The sequence below is a fragment of the Nerophis ophidion genome, linkage group LG06, assembly GCF_033978795.1.
Source record: "Nerophis ophidion isolate RoL-2023_Sa linkage group LG06, RoL_Noph_v1.0, whole genome shotgun sequence".
Taxonomy (NCBI): domain Eukaryota; kingdom Metazoa; phylum Chordata; class Actinopteri; order Syngnathiformes; family Syngnathidae; genus Nerophis; species Nerophis ophidion.
In genome coordinates, this window is record NC_084616.1 from 69598290 (window position 1) to 69620637 (window position 22348).

General features: G+C 41.9%; 1 protein-coding gene across 2 annotated transcripts; it reads right to left on the minus strand.

Annotated features, from left to right (window-relative positions):
• Positions 1-265: 265 nt before the first annotated feature.
• On the minus strand, positions 266-21229 carry nufip1 (nuclear FMR1 interacting protein 1). Of its 2 annotated transcripts, none has more exons than XM_061904733.1 (10): positions 20867-21229; positions 11564-11637; positions 11382-11480; positions 11247-11309; positions 11101-11177; positions 10936-11028; positions 7040-7200; positions 6625-6765; positions 2621-2841; positions 266-1320 (listed from the first exon to the last, which is right to left on the minus strand). In XM_061904733.1, exons 1-10 carry the CDS (start codon positions 21105-21107, stop codon positions 775-777), a joined length of 1716 nt encoding a protein of 571 aa, XP_061760717.1. In that variant the 5' UTR covers positions 21108-21229; the 3' UTR covers positions 266-774. The 2 variants fall into 2 exon arrangements, with proteins under 2 accessions (XP_061760717.1, XP_061760716.1); XM_061904732.1 differs by having other exon boundaries at positions 7031-7200; positions 20867-21228.
• Positions 21230-22348: the final 1119 nt, after the last annotated feature.

Consider the following 22348-nt stretch of genomic DNA (forward strand, 5'->3'; position numbering starts at 1 on the left):
GCATCAAGAAAGTATCGAGCAAAGGCTGTGAGTATTTATGTAAACATTTTGTTTCAATACATTAGCAAAATAAAAAAGATAAAACCCCTTTTTCACATTGTCACTTTGGGGTATTGACTGTAGAATTTTGAGGACAAAATTAATTAATTCCATTTTTGAATAAGGCTAAAACTTAACAAAATGTGGAAAAAGTGAAGCGCTGTGAATACTTTCCAGATGTCACTGGGCAGTTCGAACTTAAAATCAACGACAACAAAAATCTACATAGCTCTGATTTGTTAACATTTATTTTTGGAGAAAAATATATTTTATCAATATATTCTACAAAATATAAATCAGCCAAAATTATGTCATAATTCAAATTAAGCCAAATAAGTCTGAATTTTTCGATGAATACCAATTTTCCGTATTTCATCATCATGAATCATATTGATAACAGAGGCTGTTTTGTCACTTGAAATGACTCTGGTGAAAATGTGGTCACCGGGGAATCCACAGCAAGCTTGTCCACAAGGAGCATCAAATAGACTATAGCCATACATTTCCTCAAGGAGTCCATAAACAGCATTGTCACATAGTGAACCAGAGCCATTTTGCAAATAGCCGGTTCAGAATTTGTTTGCTCTCCTGGTAAACCAGGGCCAGTTTGGTGAATCAAAGCCAGTTTGGTCGTTTGGTGATCCCAGAGGCAGCTTGATAACCCTTCACTCCAGGGCCAGTTTTCTCACTTAAAAGTCTATAAGATGTTTGCTCACGAGGGGGTCTGGGGCCAACTTAGCAAACTTTTTCCTCTGGGAGTCCATAAACTGCTTTGTTACATGGTAAACTACAGCCATCTTCGTAAATAGCGGTTTCAGAGACAGTCTGGTCTCCTGGTAAAACAGGGTCGGTTTGGTCATCTGTCGGTCCACAGCCAGTTGAGTCACCCGGCTGTCCAAGGGCAGATTGGTGACTAAGTGGGTACTGAGCCAGATGATTCTGTGGCGAGCAGTGATTAACAGCCAAGTTTATACCCGCGTTAGATTGACTAGTCACCATCTCCTCCTCCCTAACTCCTGGCTTTGTGGTGGCTCTTTGAGACGTGGTCCCATCCTTGACAGAACATCTCTCCTCAGTAACCAAAGAGGAAAACAAAGTTCTGGCTTCCACTGACGGCTTTTCATTTTCAACTTCTTGCTCTGTACTTCCGATAGCTTGTCTCAAGTCAATCCCTGGTTGGAGTTTAGGTTGGTTCTCCAGCCTAGAGAAGTTGTTTCGGACCACGTATCGAACACACTGCAGGAGGATGTTCCTCTCATGGCGGATGTCTGGTGCGAGGAGCTAGACGAATCAAAACAGAAAGTCATCTCAAAATTGCTTAGTAATAAAAAAAACCTTTGACTTAGGGCTGGGGGAAATTGCCTTTTATTAAAATTGCAATATTATTATGCCATATTGCGATATAAAATATATATTACGATATTTTGCCTTGGCCATATAATCACAGCAGTATGATGATTCTATGTGTCTACATTAAAACATTCTTCTTCATACTGCATTAATATATGCTCCTTTTAAATTTCCATGCAGAGAGGGAAATCACAACTAAGTCAATTGACCAAAACTGTATTTATTAAATACTTTTCATTCTCTCGCGGGTGACTTTTTAAATGAAAGAACAAATTAATAGTGTTGCTACCTTTTTGTAGTAACACTTCTGCTGCATACTTGGCATATTGCTGTTGTCTGCTGAATATCTTCCCGCTTGAAGCCAAACCACCAGATGATGGACCCCCTGCTCTTTATTTTGGGCATTTATTGTTCTTCCTCCATTTGTGATCAGTTTCACACCATCTTGCTTCGCTCTGCTTTTACGACCTGCCTCAGCTAACGTTAGCCATGCTGCTACCTCTCTGCTCGGCGAGAGCATATGACGCTACATTCGCGACAGTATGTAACGTATGTAAGAAGGCGGGCTTGTTTTCCGTCTCTGTGAGAATGAGAGACGAGGAGGAGTGAGAAATGCCTGTAGTGTAATGCAAGCAGCTAAAAGCAACTCAGTGGTCTAGTGGTTAGAGTGTCCGTCCTGAGATCGGTGGGTCGTGAGTTCAAATCCCGGCCGAGTCATACCAAAGACTATAAAAATGGGACCCATTACCTCCCTGCTTGGCACTCAGCATTAAGGGTTGGAATTGGGGGTTAAATCACCATAAATGATTCCTGCAGCAGCGGTGCCGCGCCCACTGCTCCCCTCACTTCCCAGGGGGTGGTCAAGGGGATGGGTCGAATGCAGAGAATACTTTCGCCACATCTAGTATGATTGGGACATTCATTGGTACTTTAACTTTAACTCGACCTGCCTCAGCTAACGTTAGCTCTCGGCGAGAGCGTGTGTCGCTACATGCGCGTCAGTAGCCAAGGCGGGCTTGTTTTATGTCTTTGTGAGAAGGTGACATAAGAAAAAGAGAGAAACGCCAGTAAAGTAATGCATGCAGCTAAAAGCAAGTGTGGGAGAACATATAATCGAATATTACGATATAGTCATTTTCTGTATCGCACAGAGACAAACCTGCGATGTATCGTTTATATCAATATATCGCCCAGCCCTACTTTGACTGTACAATATATGCCAGCTTCTCACCATCTCAAGGAGAGTAGGCCTCCGTCCCATTGGCATATCACAGTGTCCACCTCGACCACGCCTTCCTCCTCTCCCTCTTCGTCCTCGTCCTCCTCCTCCTCTTAGGTTGTTTGCCATGTTCTGATTGGACCAGCCATTGGAGACCCTGGAAGCTTGTGTGTGCTGATTTTGCACAACCTTGTTTTCTTGGGGCATTTCTTTGGCTTTTTGCATAGTTGGGGCTGAAACAGAGAGAACTCCTTTTTTATTTTTTAGAAAAGACCACTGTCAAAGACTTAAAAAAAAGAACATACATTTCACTCGATACTGCAACTATTATTGTGTTCAGCACTTAATTGGGTGAGTGTACTGAGCATGACTTTAAAGTGCATCTGGCAGTGGAGGCTCCTCTATTGCAGTCGTTCTCAAATGGGGGTACGCGTACCCCTGGGGCTACTTGAAGGTATGCCAAGAGGTACGTGAGATTTTTTTCAAAAAATATTGTAAAAATAGCAACAATTAAAAAATCCTTTATAAATATATTTATTGAATAATACTTCAACAAAATATGAATGTAAGTTCATAAACTGTGAAAAGAAATACAACAATGCAATATTCAGTGTTGACAGCTAGATTTTTTGTGGACATGTTCCATAAATATCGATGTTAAAGATTTATTTTTTTGTGAAGAAATATTTGGAATGAAGTTGATGAATCCAGATGGATCTCTATTACAATCCCTAAAGAGGGCACTTTAAGTTGATGATTACTTCTATGTGTAGAAATCTTTATTTATAATTGAAGCACTTGTTTATTTTTCAACAAGTTTTTAGTTATTTTTATATATTTTTTTCCAAATAGTTCAAGAAATACCACTACAAATGAGCAATATTTTGCACTGTTATACAATTTAATAAATCATAAACTGATGACATTGTGCTGTATTTTACTTGTTTATCTCTTTTTTTCAACCAAAAATGCTTTGCTCTGATTAGGGGGTACTTGAACTAAAAAAAATGTTCACAGGGGGTACATCACTGAAAAAAGGTTGAGAACCACTGCTCTATTGGTCTTGGGGCACTAGGAGTTTAACCCCTTTACTACTGTTACCCCAGGTGGACCTTGGCAAAGGCCTAGTACCTGACTGCCTCCTAGCCAGGGATACGGTGAAGACCTCAACGGCAGAGCAGGCGAAGACGATAGATTTAAGAACTACCACAAAAGCTGCAATGGCGGAAGAAGGCTGCAGCAGAAAAGGGTCCCCAGTCATCTTGGACACCATGCCACTGGACCCTGACCCGATTCTGTCAAAGATCGTGTGGTGACTGTCTGTGCAGAAGTCTCCCCACGTTAAACTAAGCCACGCACAGGCATCCTCCATAAAGGGATACACCCCTACCAGGAGGATCGTCATACTCGCTTCAAGTGACCGCCAAAGACGATGATGATTGTGTGAATGCTCTTCAGCATGTTATTCTGCACCAAAGTTCCTCTATTTATTATTTTTATTACAACTCATTTCTGGTGCTCAACTACCTCCACATTTCTTAACCATACCAACATTAAAATATTTCGCTTATGTGAGGAGGTAGCATTTTTGTCATTTAAAATGGTATTTTTAAAAGTACCTATGAACTTTTGTCAGAATAAAACATGCCTGTTTTCTTCACCACATCAAAGCCCATTTCGAACTTAGAGGAATTACCCAGGATGTGACATAGTATTTCCAAGTAGTACAGATTTTGATCGAAGAACTTAAATTCACATGATTACATTTCAGACATTTTAAGACCCCGCATTACCCTGATTTCAGAGTTGATCGGCATCACCATCTGGATTCCAGATTTTTTTCTAACGCATTCTCTACTATTAGGAGATGGAGTCAAGCTTTTTCAGTTATATATCTGTAACTGAGAGTCTTGTAAGATTACCGCTGATGTACTGCAAGCGCACAATGATGAAAGCACGGTAGGTCTAACTCGAGAAGTACCGTTTACAAATATCCTCGCACACATCATCAAATGTGCCAAAAAACCCGGAGCACACTTCTAGCATCCACAATAAAATCTCAAAGTTACAAACCCTGTTTCCATATGAGTTGGGAAATTGTGTTAGATGTAAACAAAAATGGAATACAATGATTTGCAAATCCTTTCAAACCCATGTTCAATTGAATGCACTACAAAGACAAGATATTTGATGTGCAAACTCATAAACGTTTGTTTTTTTTTGCAAATAATTAACTTAAAATTTTATGGCTGCAACACGTGCCAAAGTAGTTGGGAAAGGGCATGTTCACCACTGTGTTACATCACCTTTTCTTTTAACAACACTCAATAAATGTTTGTGAATTGAGGAAACAAATTTTTGAAGCTTTGAAAGTGGAATTCTTTCCCATTCTTGTTTTATGTAGAGCTTCAGTCGTTCAACAGCCCGGGGTCTCCGCTGTCATATTTTACGCTTCATAATGCGCCAAACATTTTCGATGGGAGACAGGTCTGGACTGCAGGCAGGCCAGGAAAGTACCCGCACTCTTTTTTTTACGAAGCCACGCTGTTGTAACACGTGCTGAATGCTTGGCATTGTCTTGCTGAAATAAGCAAGGGCGTCCATGAAAAAGACGGCGCTTAGATGGCACCATATGTAGTTCCAAAACCTGTATGTACCTTTCAGCATTAATGGTGCCTTCACGGATGTGTAAGTTACCCATGCCTTGGGCACTAATGCACCCCCATACCATCACAGATGCTGGCTTTTGAACTTTGCGTCGATAACAGTCTGGATAGTTTGCTTACCCTTTGGTCCGGATGACACGATGTCGAATATTTCCAAAAACAATTTGAAATGTTGACTCGTCAGACCACAGAACACTTTCCAACTTTGCATCAGTCCATCTGAGATGATCTCGGGCCCAGAGAAGCTGGCGGCGTTTCTGGATGTTGTTGATAAATAGCTTTCGCTATGCACAGTAGCTTTTTAACTTGAACTTACAGATGTAGCGACCAGTTGTATTTAGTGGCAGTGGTTTTCTGAAGTGTTCCTGAGCCCATGTGGTGATATCCTTTACAGATTGATGTCGCTTTTTGATACAGTGCTGTCCGAGGGATCGAAAGCCACGGTCATTCAATGTTGGTTTCCGGCCATGCCGCTTACGTGGAGTGATTTCTCCAGATTCCCTGAACCTTCTGATGATATTATGGACCGTAGATGTTGAAATCCCTGAATTTTTGGCAATTGCACTTTGAGAAATGTTGTTCTTAAACTGTTTGACTATTTGCTCACGCAGTTGTTGACAAAGGGGTGTACCTCGCCCCATCCTTTCTTGTGAAAGACTGAGCATGTTTTGGGAAGCTGTTTTTATACCCAATCATGGCACCCACCTGTTCCCAATTAGCCTGCACACCTGTGGATGTTCCAAATAAGTGTTTGATGAGAATATCTCAACTTTATCAGTATTTATTGCCACCTTTCCCAACTTCTTTGTCACGTGTTGCTGGCATCAAATTCTAAACGTAATGATTATTTGCACAAAAAAAAATGTTTATCAGTTTGAACATCAAATATGTTGTCTTTGTAGCATATTCAACTGAATATGGGTTGAAAATGATTTGCAAATCATTGTATTCCGTTTATATTTACATCTAACACAATTTCCCAACTCATATGGAAACAGGGTTTATACATGCAGTCTGATTGTGCCAGCAAAACAAGTGTCACAAGAAACAGCTTACATGTTTACTGTTATAATTTTGCACTTGAAGAAACAGTATCTATTCACAGGGATGGCATTGCACTTTTTAGATTCTTGTTTACAGTTCTGGTTTAAAACTATCCAACGTTAATGGTGAAGAGAAAAGATAAAGTATGTTTGTTTTTTGTAACAGAGTCGAGACATTTTCATTGTGTAAGTGCAGAATCGGGATGGATCGATTTATACAGTCATTTCCAAATAGTCACTAAAACTACATGCAGAGAGACAGATGTACAGACTCAGAAGTAAGTTGATAACAAAGTGGTCAACTCACTGTGCGCTTCATCATCACTTTCACTCTCACTCATGGAGCCATAGTTGGCCACAAGAGACCCCAGAGCTGAGCTCATCTGCTTCGGGGCCACAACTAGGCCAGCACCACTGGAGGTAGCCGTTGCATCCTCTTTCTCGGAATCTGAAGGAAATGTGAGGGAAGACAATTACAATACACAGTACAATATACAGTAAAATACAACAGTGTCATCAGAAGACTATGGTCATATACAAAGTCACAGTCTGAGCCGCCAAAGGACCCAGCACAAACACTCAACAGAGGCCACTCATTAAAAGAGCGATCGTGCTTCACCTTAGTGCAGCGCGCTGAAGTCTACAGCTCACAAATGCATGAAAACTGCTGAGGCTGCAAACCTCGGATTTTGACATGTTGTTCCTTCACTAACCATTGTCACTTTTGAGCAACACTCCCAATGGATCACAATCCGGGTTGGACTGTGTGATGGGTAGGAGTTGTTTTACTGCAGTGCCACTGTCCAATGGATGAGGACTTTGGGGATGTTGCCGTTGGAACCCTCTCCCACGCCATTGGCCACGTCCTCTGCCTCTCATTCGTCTTAATATCAGAACACAGTACAACAAGGTTGGTAAATAGTTTGACTTAAGCAACAATACAATGAAGTACCACTGACACTATTGACCCAATTGCATTAATACTAGGCCAAGTAACTAAATCTGATCAGCACGAAAGTCTTATTTTCACCATTTTTGTCATCTCTCCTGTCCTGCTGCAGTGCGCGTGCTCACTGCGCAGCGCTGTCCTCTGTGAAACCCAGAGCTCATATGAATGACAGGAACAAGCAGCCTATCAGTACACCAGTTTTTGTGGGGTTAAAGCCAATCAAATGTAGAGTATGGCGGGTCAAAACTTTGCTAGCAAACTGGTGTTTCAAAGCTCATATACTTGTCCAATTAAGGAGGATTTTGTCAAAAAGACTTGGAAGCAAAAAAAAAGTGGATTAGAAAAGAGACATTAAAGAGGAAAATAGAGAAACATTTTTCATTTTATTTTGAATAAACACACAGCTAATGTTTGATTTCTATTGAAAAAATTGTATAGTTAACAGCCAATGTAAAACATCACTATGTAATAGGACTGTACGATTTTGCAAAAAAAAACCTAATTGCGATTTTTTCCCTTCAAAATTGCCATTGTGATTCATTTTGGGATTTTTATATTTTATACATAAAACTGCAAAAATAACAAAAGGAGGACATGTTACCTTTAGACTGCCAACATATTTTTGTCTCCAAGTGCCACACATTAAAACAAAAGCTTATGTCTACATCATAATCTGAAGAAATAACCAATAAAAACTATAAATCAATAAGGTAATGTAATCATAATATATAATAATAATGCAAGTAATCATTTAAAATTATATAATAAACTTATATTCCTCATTACTGTAAGATAGTTTACCATTTTACTGTATTTGGAAGGTAAATAACTTTATTATCCTAAATAAATACACAAAGAAAAATTAAAGGCCTACTGAAACCCACTACTACCGACCACGAAGTCTGATAGTTTATATATCAATGCTGAAAACGTCTCGGTATGATGACGCCTGCGCGTGACGTCACGGATTGTAGAGGACATTTTGTGCCAGCATCGTATCGTGCCCAGCTATTAAGTCGTCTGTTTTCATCGCAAAATTCCACAGTATTCTGGACTTCTGTGTTGGTTAATCTTTTGCAATTTGTTCAATAAACAATGGAGACATCAAAGAAGAAAGCTGTAGGTGGGAAGCGGTGTATTGCGGCCGGCTTTAGCAACACAAACACAGCCGGTGTTTCATTGTTTACATTTCCGAAAGATGACAGTCAAGCTTTAGTATGGAACAGAGATGTCAAGCGAACACGGGTGGATTGGACCACACACACAAAGTACAGTGTATTATGCAGCGATCATTTTTACCATTCTGTATTCTGAAGGCGATCTATGTCGTGTGCTACTCCAGCATCAATATCAGCAGCGTCCTCCTGACCATCACCGTCAGCGTCACGTTCAATGCTGTATGGCTCTATCCCTTGTTGCGGTTGGGCCAGGCCGACTGGTCCTGTCACCCCCACGGCTGCCACGGCGCCTCTCACAGCATCTTCCCTATCTGAATCGCTCCCACTGCCCTCTTGTCTTTTTTTTCTTTCTAGTCCTTCACTCTCACTTTCCTCATCCACAAATCTTTCATCATTGCTCAAATTAATGGGGAAATCGTCGCTTTCTCGGTCCGAATCGCTCTCGCTACTGGTGGCCATGATTGTAAACAATGTTCAGATGTGAGCAGCTCCACAACCCGTGACGTCACGCGCATATCTTCTGCTACTTCCAGTACAGGCAAGGCTTTTTTATCAGCACCAAAAGTTGCAAACTTTATCGTCGATGTTCTGTACTAAATCCTTTCAGCAAAAATATGGAAATATCGCGAAATTATCAAGTATGACACATAGAATGGACCTGCTATCCCCGTTTAAATAAGGAAATCGCATTTCAGTAAGCGTTTAAATATACTAAGATTTTTAACCCTAATAAATATTGAACATCTTAAAGTTTGTTTAGTTTTTTTTTACCAGTTGGAAAAGTGTGGTCGGACATAAGCTTTTTAATTACTGCTATCGCGTGATCACGGCGGAATTTTCGCTTGTCCATATGTGTTGATGGGCTCATATTGCTGATCATATTTGAAGCAAAAATATTCCGACAATAGCTTGGCTTTATAATCTTACGGTTTTCCTCGTAATTTGTGTTACTTTGTGGAACTTCTCACTGGCGAGTCGCAAGGCTTTCTGTACTGTGAGCGCCCCGCTGTCATCTCTGCTAAGACAAAGATTGTGAATGACTGAAAAAGGGGTTACTCTGTTCAGTTTATTCCTCTGTTAAACAAACACGCTCAAGTGCTAAGAGAAATGCACTGTCAGAGTCAGACATCTTTCTTTATGTTTGAAGCGAGAGACGAACAAACGCGCATCTAAATAATGAACATTCAGATCTGCACAGGGTGTTATAAATAGTGACAGGTAATAATGTAGTAGTTGCACCTTTCCTGCTGTTTAGCTCCGGTGCAGACCCTCATCGAGGAGCACAGGGCAGAGGTTCCTTTCAGGGTAGATGTTTTAGTATATAATGGGTTGGCTAAGCTCCGCTTTCCGGTCAGAATTTCAGTCCGCCGATTTGTGACATTCTGGTTGCTACATTTTACCGGACCAGCAAAGATAACACGCTGTCCAAGTGAAGACACGTAAATAAGACTGTCCACTAAACGACACATCCTGAAGAGATGGTCAGAAAGCGGCTTAAAGAAGGTCTGTAAAACATAATTTATGCAACATTTTTCCCAAAGCACCACCATTACAAGTTATGTAGACCACAAAGAAGTGTTTTAAATGAAAAAAATATATATATATAATATAATATAGCCCATTTAGTGCATCTTAGTTATGAAAATATACCTGAATAGACCCGCTCATCGGCAGTGGGCTTTATAATCCGGTGCGCTCCGTGGTCCAAAAAATATGTTGGATTATGTTTTACAGACCATCTTCAAGCCGCTTTCCGACTGTCCCTTTAGGACGCACTTATTGTGGGCGGTCTCATTTGCGTGCCTCCACTTTGACAGCGTCTTATCCCCGTCAGCCATGTTGTAGTTTTAGCGCTTCCCTATCGACTCTAGTGACAGATATAAGTTACAACTATACTGTATTTAGTATTCGAAATGGCAACAGCCAGTCTGTCACCACAACAAGAGGATAGGGAAAAAAAGGCGCTCGTTAAATCCCGCAACGATTTCAGGTTAAATTTCTACCATATATGGGGACATCTGCTGAGGTCATAACTGGGAAAAAAGTCACAAATGGGGAATATTCCAACTGGCTCGTTTGGAGGAAGGCAAAATTTTTCTATGAATATTAACGCAATGAGTCCAAGGTTTGATTTCACCTTTCTGGACTTAATGCAGACCCAAACACACAAAAACCGGTACCAAATAGGTAAGAAAAGTTGGTTTTGCATAATATATCCTTTTTAAAATGTGTACAAGAGCGAGCACAAAAAGATTTGTGTAGGTAGCACATGTAACGCATTCATTTATCTGTGGCGGTCCCGAAATGACAAACACTAGATTAATAATGGTAGTAATACACTTTGCCAACTACAACACAAAGCTGATATAAAAACTTGTTTTTACTTTAAATGAATATAACCTCTTTGCATATGGGTTGGTTTTACAATTACAAAATTAAAAAGATCAAAATGGCCTTGGTTAGGACATGAATAGAAGGAAGTAAAAAATACCCAAACTGAGCTGTCTCCAGAACCGCTCCAGTCCTCTCTCGCCCTTCCATCAGTTTTTTCTTTTTTTCGACATGCTGCAAAGTCGGATAGTTCCTGGAAAGAAAAGGCAAAAAGGGTAAAGACTTCCAACGTAACATTTGCAATGCTCATTTTCTGAATACTAACTTGCGTCTTTCCTCTCTCCACTTCAAAATCTCTTCAGGGGTGTCCAACTTGATTCTTTTCCTTCCTGGTGCATGGGTCTAAGAAATGACCGAGCACTAACATTAGCAAAGGGCACAACACAACATAGGCAATAAAAACTAACTTACATTTTTCCAATGGATGTTAACTATTTTCTCATGAGCCGTGAAGCTGCAGTCTTGGACAGAACACTACAAAGTGGGGCAACATAACAAAAGAGTAGGTGGTACTTCAAAGACAGTACTGTAACAAAAATACATTACCTTGACATGTTGAGCAACATGTTCCTCAAACTTCTCCTGGTTTTTAAAACCACGGTCACAGGTGTCACAAAAATGCAAAAAGGAAGGTCCATTGTTGCTCTGATCAAAAGGCAGAGACATTTATCATTTGCATAAATACAGCAAATTGAGGGCATGAAGTGATTAATAATTAAAACATGTACCTTTTTTCCATAGTTGCCTGTTGGTCTATAACCTTGATGTCCTGCTTGATACCATTCACGACCAGAATTTTGGCCTACATGAATAAGTGAAAGGCAGTGCACATACACAAAATGACTCCAGATGTTATGTGATTATTTCCTATAACAACTTCAAATACAAGGTAGGTATTTTTCAAAGGTGTCAAACTCCAAAAGCAAAAAAAAAAGACATAGGCCATGTTTCAATACACACACTTCCATTCTTACACTTCAAGATGTATATTCAAAGATGGCGGCGCCCGGACGGGCTGCGCTCTCGAGGAGCTCCTGCTAAAGATGGAACATTTGGCAGAAATACCGAACAATTCCACAAACTTTATGGCTGGCTCGCATCGTGGTCACTCTGTGATCACGTACGACCGCCAGACACTTCTGGATGTGGACATATCGGGCCGTTTTGGACTGATAGACACTTGCGTGCTAGACTTGCTAACTAGCATGGGAATACATCGGCGGCTACATCCAGCGGCCTGTGAAGCAGGGGAGTCTAGTAGCAGCGGGGGCCGTCTACGGAGCAGACGCCAGCGGTGTGATCGGAAACGCGGATGCCGAGCGGGGCTAAAAACAAAGCAGAAGGCTAATCCCCACAGAACACCACTTTCCTCCATCCCGAAGACGGATTTAGATGGAAAATGCGAGACTACTGGTCTGGGTAAAGAGTCAGTTAAATTAGAAAACAAGTTTTTTCTGCTTTGAGTGTTTCAGAGTTGGACATGTGTGTTACCGAGGTGGCTAACTATGATGCGTGCAGTTTATCAAAGCAACAAACAAACACTCGGAAAATCCCCGTTACTGAGGTGGCTAACCATGATGTGTGCAGTTTATCAAAGCAACAATCAAACAATCGGAAAATTCCTGTCGTATCAATTCCTAGATATGGTCGTAACTATACTAAATGCACCGGGCATAATAAACACAACATTATTAATATTGCTACTACGGATAATTTGATCAAAAACTCCCTAAAACAGCCCACTACCTATAATATAGGTTTTTTAAACATAAGATCATTGTCTCCTAAAACGTTGTTAGTTAATGATATTATCAGAGACAACAATCTTAACGTCATCGGTCTCAGCGAAACCTGGCTTAAACCAAACGACTTTTTTGCGCTAAATGAGGCATGTCCTCCTAACTTTACACATGCGCATATTGCCCGTCCGCTCAAAAGGGGTGGGGGGGTCGCACTAATATACAACGAAAACTTTAACCTTAGTCCTAACATAAATAATAAATATAAATCGTTTGAGGTGCTTACTATGAGGTCTGTCACACCGCTGCCTCTACACCTGGCTGTTATCTACCGCCCCCCAGGGCCCTATTCGGACTTTATTAATGAATTCTCAGAGTTCGTTGCTGATCTAGTGACACACGCCGATAATATAATCATAATGGGGGACTTTAATATCCATATGAATACCCCATCGGACCCACCATGCGTAGCGCTCCAGACTGTAATTGATAGCTGTGGTCTCACACAAATAATAAATGAACCCACGCATCGCAACGGTAATACGATAGACCTAGTGCTTGTCAGGGGCATCACCGTTTCCAAAGTTACGATACTCCCGTATACTAAAGTATTGTCCGATCATTACCTTATAAAATTCGAGGTTCAGACGCATGTTCGTCAAACTAATAATAATAATAACTGCTATAGCAGCCGCAACATTAATACAGCCACAACGACAACTCTTGCTGACCTACTGCCCTCGGTAATGGCACCATTCCCAAAGTATGTGGGCTCTATTGATAACCTCACTAACAACTTTAACGACGCCCTGCGCGAAACCATTGATAACATAGCACCGCTAAAGTTAAAAAAGGCTCCAAAAAAGCGCACCCCGTGGTTTACAGAAGAAACTAGAGCTCAGAAATTATTATGTAGAAAGCTGGAACGCAAATGGCGCACGACTAAACTTGAGGTGCACCATCAAGCATGGAGTGATGGTTTAATAACTTATAAACGCATGCTTACCTTAGCTAAAGCTAAATATTACTCAAATCTCATCCACCGTAATAAAAACGATCCTAAATTTTTGTTTAGTACGGTAGCATCGCTAACCCAACAAGGGACTCCTTCCAGTAGCTCAACCCACTCAGCTGATGACTTTATGCAATTCTTTAGTAAGAAAATTGAAGTCATTAGAAAGGAGATTAAAGACAATGCGTCCCACCTACAACGGGGTTCTATTAACACTGACACGATTGTATATACGGCGGATACTGCCCTCCAAAATAGTTTCTCTCGTTTTGAGGAAATAACATTAGAGGAATTGTTACAACGTGTAAATGGAATAAAACAGACATGTTTACTTGACCCTCTTCCTGGGAAACTGATCAAGGAGCTCTTTGTATTATTAGGTCCATCAGTGCTAAATATTATAAACTTATCACTCTCCTCGGGCACTGTTCCCCTAGCATTCAAAAAAGCGGTTATTCATCCTCTTCTTAAAAGACCTAACCTCGATCCTGACCTCATGGTAAATTACCGACCGGTGTCTCACCTTCCCTTTATTTCAAAAATCCTTGAAAAAATTGTTGCGGAGCAGTTAAATGAACACTTAGCGTCTAACAATCTATGTGAAACCTTTCAATCCGGTTTCAGGGCAAATCACTCCACGGAGACAGCCCTCGCAAAACTGACTAATGATCTATTGCTAACGATGGATTCTGATGCGTCATCTATGTTGCTGCTCCTCGATCTTAGCGCTGCTTTCGATACCGTCGATCATAATATTTTATTAGAACGTATCAAAACACGAATTGGTATGTCAGACTTAGCCCTGTCTTGGTTTAACTCTTATCTTACTGATAGGATGCAGTTTGTCTCCCATAACAATGTGACCTCGGACTACGTTAAGGTAACGTGTGGAGTTCCCCAGGGTTCGGTCCTTGGCCCTGCACTCTTCAGCATCTACATGCTGCCGCTAGGTGACATCATACGCAAATACGGTATTAGCTTTCACTGTTATGCTGATGACACCCAACTCTACATGCCCCTAAAGCTGACCAACACGCCGGATTGTAGTCAGCTGGAGGCGTGTCTTAATGAAATCAAACAATGGATGTCCGCTAACTTTTTGCAACTCAACACCAAAAAAACGGAAATGCTGATTATCGGTCCTGCTAGACACCGAACTCTATTTAATAATACAACTCTAACATTTGACAACCAAACAATTAAACAAGGCGACACGGTAAAGAATCTGGGTATTATCTTCGACCCAACTCTCTCCTTTGAGGCACACATTAAAAGCGTTACTAAAACGGCCTTCTTTCATCTCCGTAACATCGCTAAAATTCGCTCCATTCTGTCCACTAAAGACGCTGAGATCATTATCCATGCGTTTGTTACGTCTCGCCTCGACTACTGTAACGTATTATTTTCGGGTCTCCCCATGTCTAGCATTAAAAGATTATAGTTGGTACAAAATGCGGCTGCTAGACTTTTGACAAGAACAAGAAAGTTTGATCACATTACGCCTGTACTGGCTCACCTGCACTGGCTTCCTGTGCACTTAAGATGTGACTTTAAGGTTTTACTACTTACGTATAAAATACTACACGGTCTAGCTCCATCTTATCTTGCCGATTGTATTGTACCATATGTCCCGGCAAGAAATCTGCGTTCAAAGGACTCCGGCTTATTAGTGATTCCCAAAGCCCAAAAAAAGTCTGCGGGCTATAGAGCATTTTCCGTTCGGGCTCCAGTACTCTGGAATGCCCTCCCGGTAACAGTTCGCGATGCCACCTCAGTAGAAGCATTTAAGTCTCACCTTAAAACTCATTTGTATACTCTAGCCTTTAAATAGACCTCCTTTTTAGACCAGCTGATCTGCCGTTTCTTTTCTTTTTCTTCTATGTCCCACTCTCCCGTGTGGAGGTGGTCCGGTCTGATCCGGTGGCCATGTACTGCTCGCCTGTGTATCGGCTGGGGACATCTCTGCGCTGCTGGTCTGCCTACGCTTGGGATGGTTTCCTGCTGGCTCCGCTGTGACCGGGACTCTCGCTGCTGTGTCTTGGATCCGCTTTGGACTGGACTCTCGCGACTGTGTTGTATCCATTGTGGATTGAACTTTCACAGTATCCTGTTAGATCCGCTCGACATCCATTGCTTTCCTCCTCTCTAAGGTTCTCATAGTCATCATTGTCACCGACGTCCCACTGGGTCATAATTGTCACCAATGTCCCACTGGGTGTGAGTTTTCCTTGCCCTTATATGGGCCTACCGAGGATGTCGTGGTGGTTTGTGCAGCCCTTTGAGACACTAGTGATTTAGGGCTATATAAGTAAACATTGATTGATTGATTGATTGATTGTTAGCAAATATAATATATATTTTTTTAAATAGTTGGGCTTAAAGGAATACGAAATGCGCAACTACGGTTGATAAATGAAATAGTGAACAGGAAAAGACCATTTATCTTGTGTGGCCCTATACCAGGGGTCGGGAACCTTTTTGGCTGAGAGAGCCATGAAAGCCAAATATTTCAGAATGTATTTCCGTGAGAGCCACATAATATTTTTTTAACACTGAATACAACTAAATGCGTGCATTTTTAAGTAAGACCAACATTTTTAGAGTAGAATAAGTCTCTTATTCTTTTTAATAACATTGTTATTCTGAAGCTAACCAATAATAAATAAAATGTCATTTCTGTTGATCATGTTTTTGTTTGGCAATGTGCTGTTTGTCCTTTGGACTCTTTAAGTTCCTGTTTTTAGCCACTCCCTTGTCTGGTTTCCTTGGTTACTCATTTTGTCCACCTGTCTCTGGTGGACAAAACGCTCGCTCACCTGCTTACAGAGCACTAATCAGTGGCAGTATTTAAGCTCGTCTTTGCCAGTCAGTCGCCCTGTGCTGACTTGTTTCATGCCTTGCCATAGTTTCGTGCTTCATGCCATGCCAAGTAAGTTTTGTTTGATTTATGTTCTTAGTCTGTTTATGCGTTAGCTTTGTTCTTTAGCCCAAGTTGTGCCTCCGCTGTGAGCGATTTTTGTTTATATATATTTTTTTGTTTTTACCTAAATGCCATGTCCCGTGTAGTCCGTCTGCCTTCCTGGGAGAACGACCCTGCAGCAAGCTGCAACCCCCCCATCATGACATAAAATACTTCTTACCATTAATGCAACTTCTTGAACAGGTGCGGTAGAAAACGGATGGATGGATATAAATGCATGAGAATTTTTTATATTTTGCACATTATTTTTAGCACTGTGATTACCAGTGAAATTATTTATAATTATCGTGTTAAGCAATGTCAGCTAAGATTTGTCTGAGAGCCAGATGCAGTCATCAAAAGAGCCACATCTGGCTCTAGAGCCATAGGTTCACTACCCCTGCCCTATACAATCAAAATGTGGCATGTCTCTCCCCGTGTTCACTCAGGTACTGCTTCTTTCAGTTCCTAACACATTGTGATATTAAGGGACACAGTATAACTTATTGTGTTTTATAATGCATCGCTGTTTCTGTACTGTTTGACTCCCTACTACCAGTGGCTGGCCGTCCGTTTCTCACCTAGGCTTTCAGTGATGTCCTACTTCACCTCTCAAAATACCGGAATTTATGTCACCACATGGACAGAGCTGGAGATACTATACAGAAACCCACTCCCACACTACATTAAATACCCTCAACAGTGTACAAAACGGTCCATTTTTCGGTGCATTTAACATTCAATTAACCCCTTTCAGCAATTAAAACTTATCTTATGTGGTAGTGTCAAAATTGTATAAAAGCAATGAAACATAAACATTTTTTGAAATAAAATATTTGAACTCACAATTTGTAGCACCCATTCGACGACGTACAAGTTATTAGTACCGCTCGTAGTCGGTAGTTGGTCGTAGTTGGTTGATTCGTGTGAAAGTCGCGGGCAAACCATTTCGTCACCGCAATAGCTTCCGGTGTCGGCCGACCTTGTCTCACTAGATGTAGTTTCTCTTAAGAATTCTTCTGGAAAATGGCCTTGCAATAATATATATCTGCCACCTAATCAACATTTTGCTCTCCTTCTTTGTTAGTACCGGTGAGTTTTCTGTGGCTTTCAGTGCCACTTCTTGTTTTCGCAACTTGTGATTGGATACTTACTTGGGACTCCCGAGTGAGTATCCAATCACAGGACGCATGAATGTCAGGGCCAGCGAGAAGGTCTTACTGACAACAACTGATCTGATTGGCTATGGCAATTGTCTATCACCTGTATGTGTCCGTTCACATACAATGCACAGAAACCAGCATTGTTGAGTCTGAAGGCCTGGGGCAGATTTCGCACAGCATGGCAACATAAGCTCACTGAATGCTGATTGGATACCAATTCTAATCTAATAACAATAGAACTGGAAGGAACATAATATGACATGAAGAGAATATGAATACTTTTCGATATTTAGGTAAAGTAAATGAAAAATGACTTATCTTTAATTAAGATCATGATTTACTACTGATTACTACCATGTAATTTTTGCAGCGTAGTGCTGTCCCAAAAAGTAAAATGTATCCACCATCTCGTCTTCTTTCCTTTTAAAGGCCTACTGAAACCCACTACTACCGACCACGCAGTCTGATAGTTTATATATCAATGATGAAATATTAACATTGCAACACATGCCAATACGGCTTTTTTAGTTTACTAAATTGCAATTTTAAATTTCCCGCAAAGTGTCCTGTTGAAAACGTCGTGGTATGATGACGCGTGCGTTTGACGTCACAGGTTGTAGCGGACATTTTCTTACAGCCTGATCCAAGCTATACTTTAATCGCATAATTACACAGTATTCTGGACATCTGTGTTGCTGAATCATTTGCAATTTGTTCACTTAATAATGGAGAAGTCAAAGAAGAAAGATGTAGGTGGGAAGCGGTATATTGCAGCTGTCTTTAGCAACACAAACACAGCCGATGTTTCCTTGGTTACATACCTGAAGGTGAAGCTTTACTATGGAACAGAGCGGTCAAGCGAACATGGTTTCTGACCACATGTCAACCGGCAGGTTTCGGTGAGAAAATTTGGTTAGTAAATCGGCTCTTACTGTAGACATGAGCGGAGCCTGCGTCCTCCTGCAGCTGCGGACAATTACCCCCTCCTACCGGAGACACTGGCGGTCACCACACCCCTCTGACTTTCAGGTACCATATACTCTCACTAAAACACTAGTAACGCAATGAGCAGATAAGGGATTTTCCAGAATTATCCTTGTAAATGGGTCTAATAACATCTGAATCGCTCCCACGGCCCTCGCCTTTTTTTTTTCCTAGTCCTTCACTCTCACTATCTTCATCCACAAATTTTTCATCCTTGCTCAAATTAATGTGGAAATTGTCGCTTTCTCTGTCAGAATCGCTGTAGCTGCTGGTGGCTATGATTGTAAACAATGTGAGGATGTGAGGAGCTCCACAACCAGTGACGTCACGCGCACATCGCCTGCTACTTCCAGTACAGGCAAAGCTTTCTTATGAGCGACCAAAAGTTGCGAACTTTATCGTCGATGTTCTCTACTAAATCCTTTCAGCAAAAATATGGCAATATCGCGAAATGATCAAGTATGACACATAGAATGGACCTGCTATCCCAGTTTAAATAAGAAAATCTAATTTCAGTAGGCCTTTAAGTCCCTCTCCTTCCCATATGTAGCCACGATGGAGAGGATTGGTGGTGGTGATGGCTAGTGTCAATCACTAGCATACTTGCCAACCCTCCCGGATTTTCCGGGAGACTACCGAAATTCAGCGCCTCTCCCGAAAACCTCCCGGAAGAAATTTTCTCCCGAAAATCTCCCGAAATTCAGCCGGAGCTGGACATGAGTGTGGACAGCCTGTTTTCACGTCCGCTTTCCTGTTATATAAACAGCTTGCCTGCCCAATCACATTACAAGATCTACGGATTTTAATTAAAAAAAACTGCACACACAAGGAGACAAAGCAGAAGAACGAGGAAGTGACAGCCATGGCGACGCCGTCTGTAATAGAGTGATTCCATGTTGTCTGTTGCCATCTCCTGGTGAATGTTGGCTATAGCGTTATGGGGTTGCTTTTTGATTGGCCAACAATTTACGTGGTGTTGTGCACCTGATGGCGAGTGACTCTCGCCAGTGCGCAAATGGCAGAACAACAAAAAAAAAAAACGGAAAATGGATGAAAGAACAAAGGTTACTCAAATAGTGAAAGGTAAGTGTTGTTGTTGGGTTTTTTTTAGTAACCAGCAAGCACAGTACAGTTAGTAGAACAACTGTGTTTTTATTACTGTGTATTTGATAGGTGCCGTCTGAAATTCAACTATTTATTTTATTTATATATCCATCCATTTTCTACCGCTTATTCCCTTTCGGGGTCACGGGGGGCGCTGGCGCCTATCTCAGCTACAATCGGGCGGAAGGCAGGGTACATCCTGGACAAGTCGCCACCTCATCGCAGGGCCAACACAGATAGACAGACAACATTCACACTCACATTCACACACTAGGGCCAATTTAGTGTTGCCAATTAACCTATCCCCAGGTGCATGTCTTTGGAAGTGGGAGGAAGCCGGAGTACCCGGAGGGAACCCACGCAATCACGGGGAGAACATGCAAACTCCACACAGAAAGATCCCGAGCCTGGATTTGAACCCAGGACTGCAGGAACTTCGTATTGGGAGGCAGACGCACTAACCCCTCTGCCACCGTGAAGCCCATAAATATATATAGCTAGAATTCACTGAAAGTCAAGTATTTCATACATATATATTTATATATATGAAATATATATAAAATACATCGAGAGGAGCCAGATGAGGTGGCTCGGGCATCTGGTCAGGATGCCACCCGAACGCCTCCCCAGGGAGGTGTTTAGGGCACGTCCAGCTGGTAGGAGGCCACGGGGAAGACCCAGGACACGTTGGGAAGACTATGTCTCCCGGCTGGCCTGGGAACGCCTCGGGATTCCCCCGGGAAGAGCTAGACGAAGTGGCTGGAGAGAGGGAATGTCTGGGCTTCCCTTCTTAGGCTGCTGCCCCCGCGACCCGACCTCGGATAAGCGGAAGATGATGGATGGATATGAAATACTCGAGTTGGTGAATTATACTCCTTCCCTCTTAACCACGCCCCCCCCCTCACACCCCAACCCCCACCTCCCGGTTGGCAAGTATGATCACTGGTTATCATTTGGGTTGTAACATCCGGGTACTGGCGGCGCACTTTTAAGTGTAAGGAAGGAAGGAAGTGAAGTGAATTGAAACACTGTATGTAATAAATTATTATACATTTAACATTGATGCTGACCGTATAAATATTGGGACCCGTAGTTTCCTGAAGGAGGACGGGAGCCTGTCGTTGCCCCGTGGTTCCCTGTAGTTTGACCGCCGTAGGCCGAACCGGGCTGGATAGGTGCTTCACTCCAGGTCCACATGCTGGGGTGGAAGCTGCTAGTCCGAAGAAGTGGTTGCTGCTGCCATGGCAGTTGGAAGGAGTTTGGAGTTGGCGAATCAAAGTTGGGCGCAGGGTAGTTGCCTGGTTTATCCATGCCCGTCGATTCACGACAACTATGATTTAAGAAGGTAATAGTCAACGTCTTACCACGCAGTCCTCACATGTGCTTGTTTTGCCCGAGAACTCTGACGTCAGTTCCGCCGCCACCGGAAATGAGGTCGATGAGTAAAAAAATACAAAATTAAGTCTGATTAAAACCACTAATTGTAAGTGTATATTGTGTTTTTTTATGTTGATGTGATTTTAAAAAAAATGTTTGTTGTTTTTTTAAATAGAAATTTATTTAAAAAAAAAAAGTCTGATTAAAACATTTAACTGAATTATATATAAAATACGGTCATCATACGCAGGATTCAACTATTTCATACAAGAAAATATCTGGATGTCGCGCGGAAGGAATTAGCTCGTGTGGTTCAGTTACATTTTTGTCCTGCGAAGAAGGAGCATTAGCAGGGTTGCCAGACGTAGTAAAAGGCTGTCACGCCAAATTTCTCCCCCCCTACAAAAACCTTCCCCCCGGAAGACATTTGGCGTGACAGCCCCTCTAATGCTTGAAGGACTCCAATGAGGACGTGATAATACCAAGTTATATGACTCTTAAGGGTTACAGCTGCAAAGTTAGCGAAGCAAAAATCGCTTGAAGGGTTATTTTTTCCTCACCGTTATTTTTCACCAATGACAACCAGCCAATTATAATGCTTTTAAAACAGGCAGCTGTGTGGGCTGCTTTAAGGTCCTTCCTTCTGGCATTAGAGGGGCTGTCACACCAAATGTCTTTGGCGGGGAAAGTTTTTGTAGGGGGAAGAAATTTGGCGTGACAAGGCCTATTGAAATGCCATCCATCCATTTCTGCCGCTTATTCCCTTTGGGTTCGCGGGGGGCGCTGGTGCCTATCTCAGCTACAATCGGGTGGAAAGCGGGGTACACCCTGGACAAGTCGCCACCTCATTAAACGGGGATAGCGATATTGTCATATTTTTGCTGAAAGGATTTAGTAGAGAACATCCACGATAAAGTTCACAACTTTTGGTTGCTGATAAAAAAAGCCCTGCCTGTACCGGATGTAGCAGACGATGTGTGTGTGACGTCACGGGTTGTGGAGCCCCTCACAACCTCACATCGTTTATAATCATAGCCACCAGCAGCAAAAGCGATTCGGACCGAGAAAGCGATGATTTCCCAATTAATTTGAGCGAGGATGAAAGATTAGTGGATGAGGAAAGTTAGAGTGAAGCACTAGGGGTGGGGAAAGGCCACGGCAGTGGGAGCAATTCA

Bases quoted from the DNA above. Each gene is read 5' to 3' on its own strand.
- nufip1 (XM_061904732.1), bottom strand. From the start codon at position 21,107: ATGGATAAACCAGGCAACTACCCTGCGCCCAACTTTGATTCGCCAACT. The intron at 11,178-11,246 runs GTAAGTTAGTTT...GTCATTTCTTAG, and splicing joins TTAACATCCATTGGAAAAAT to ACCCATGCACCAGGAAGGAA. The intron at 6,766-7,030 runs GTTAGTGAAGGA...CATTTCCTTCAG, and splicing joins GTTGCTCAAAAGTGACAATG to ATTCCGAGAAAGAGGATGCA.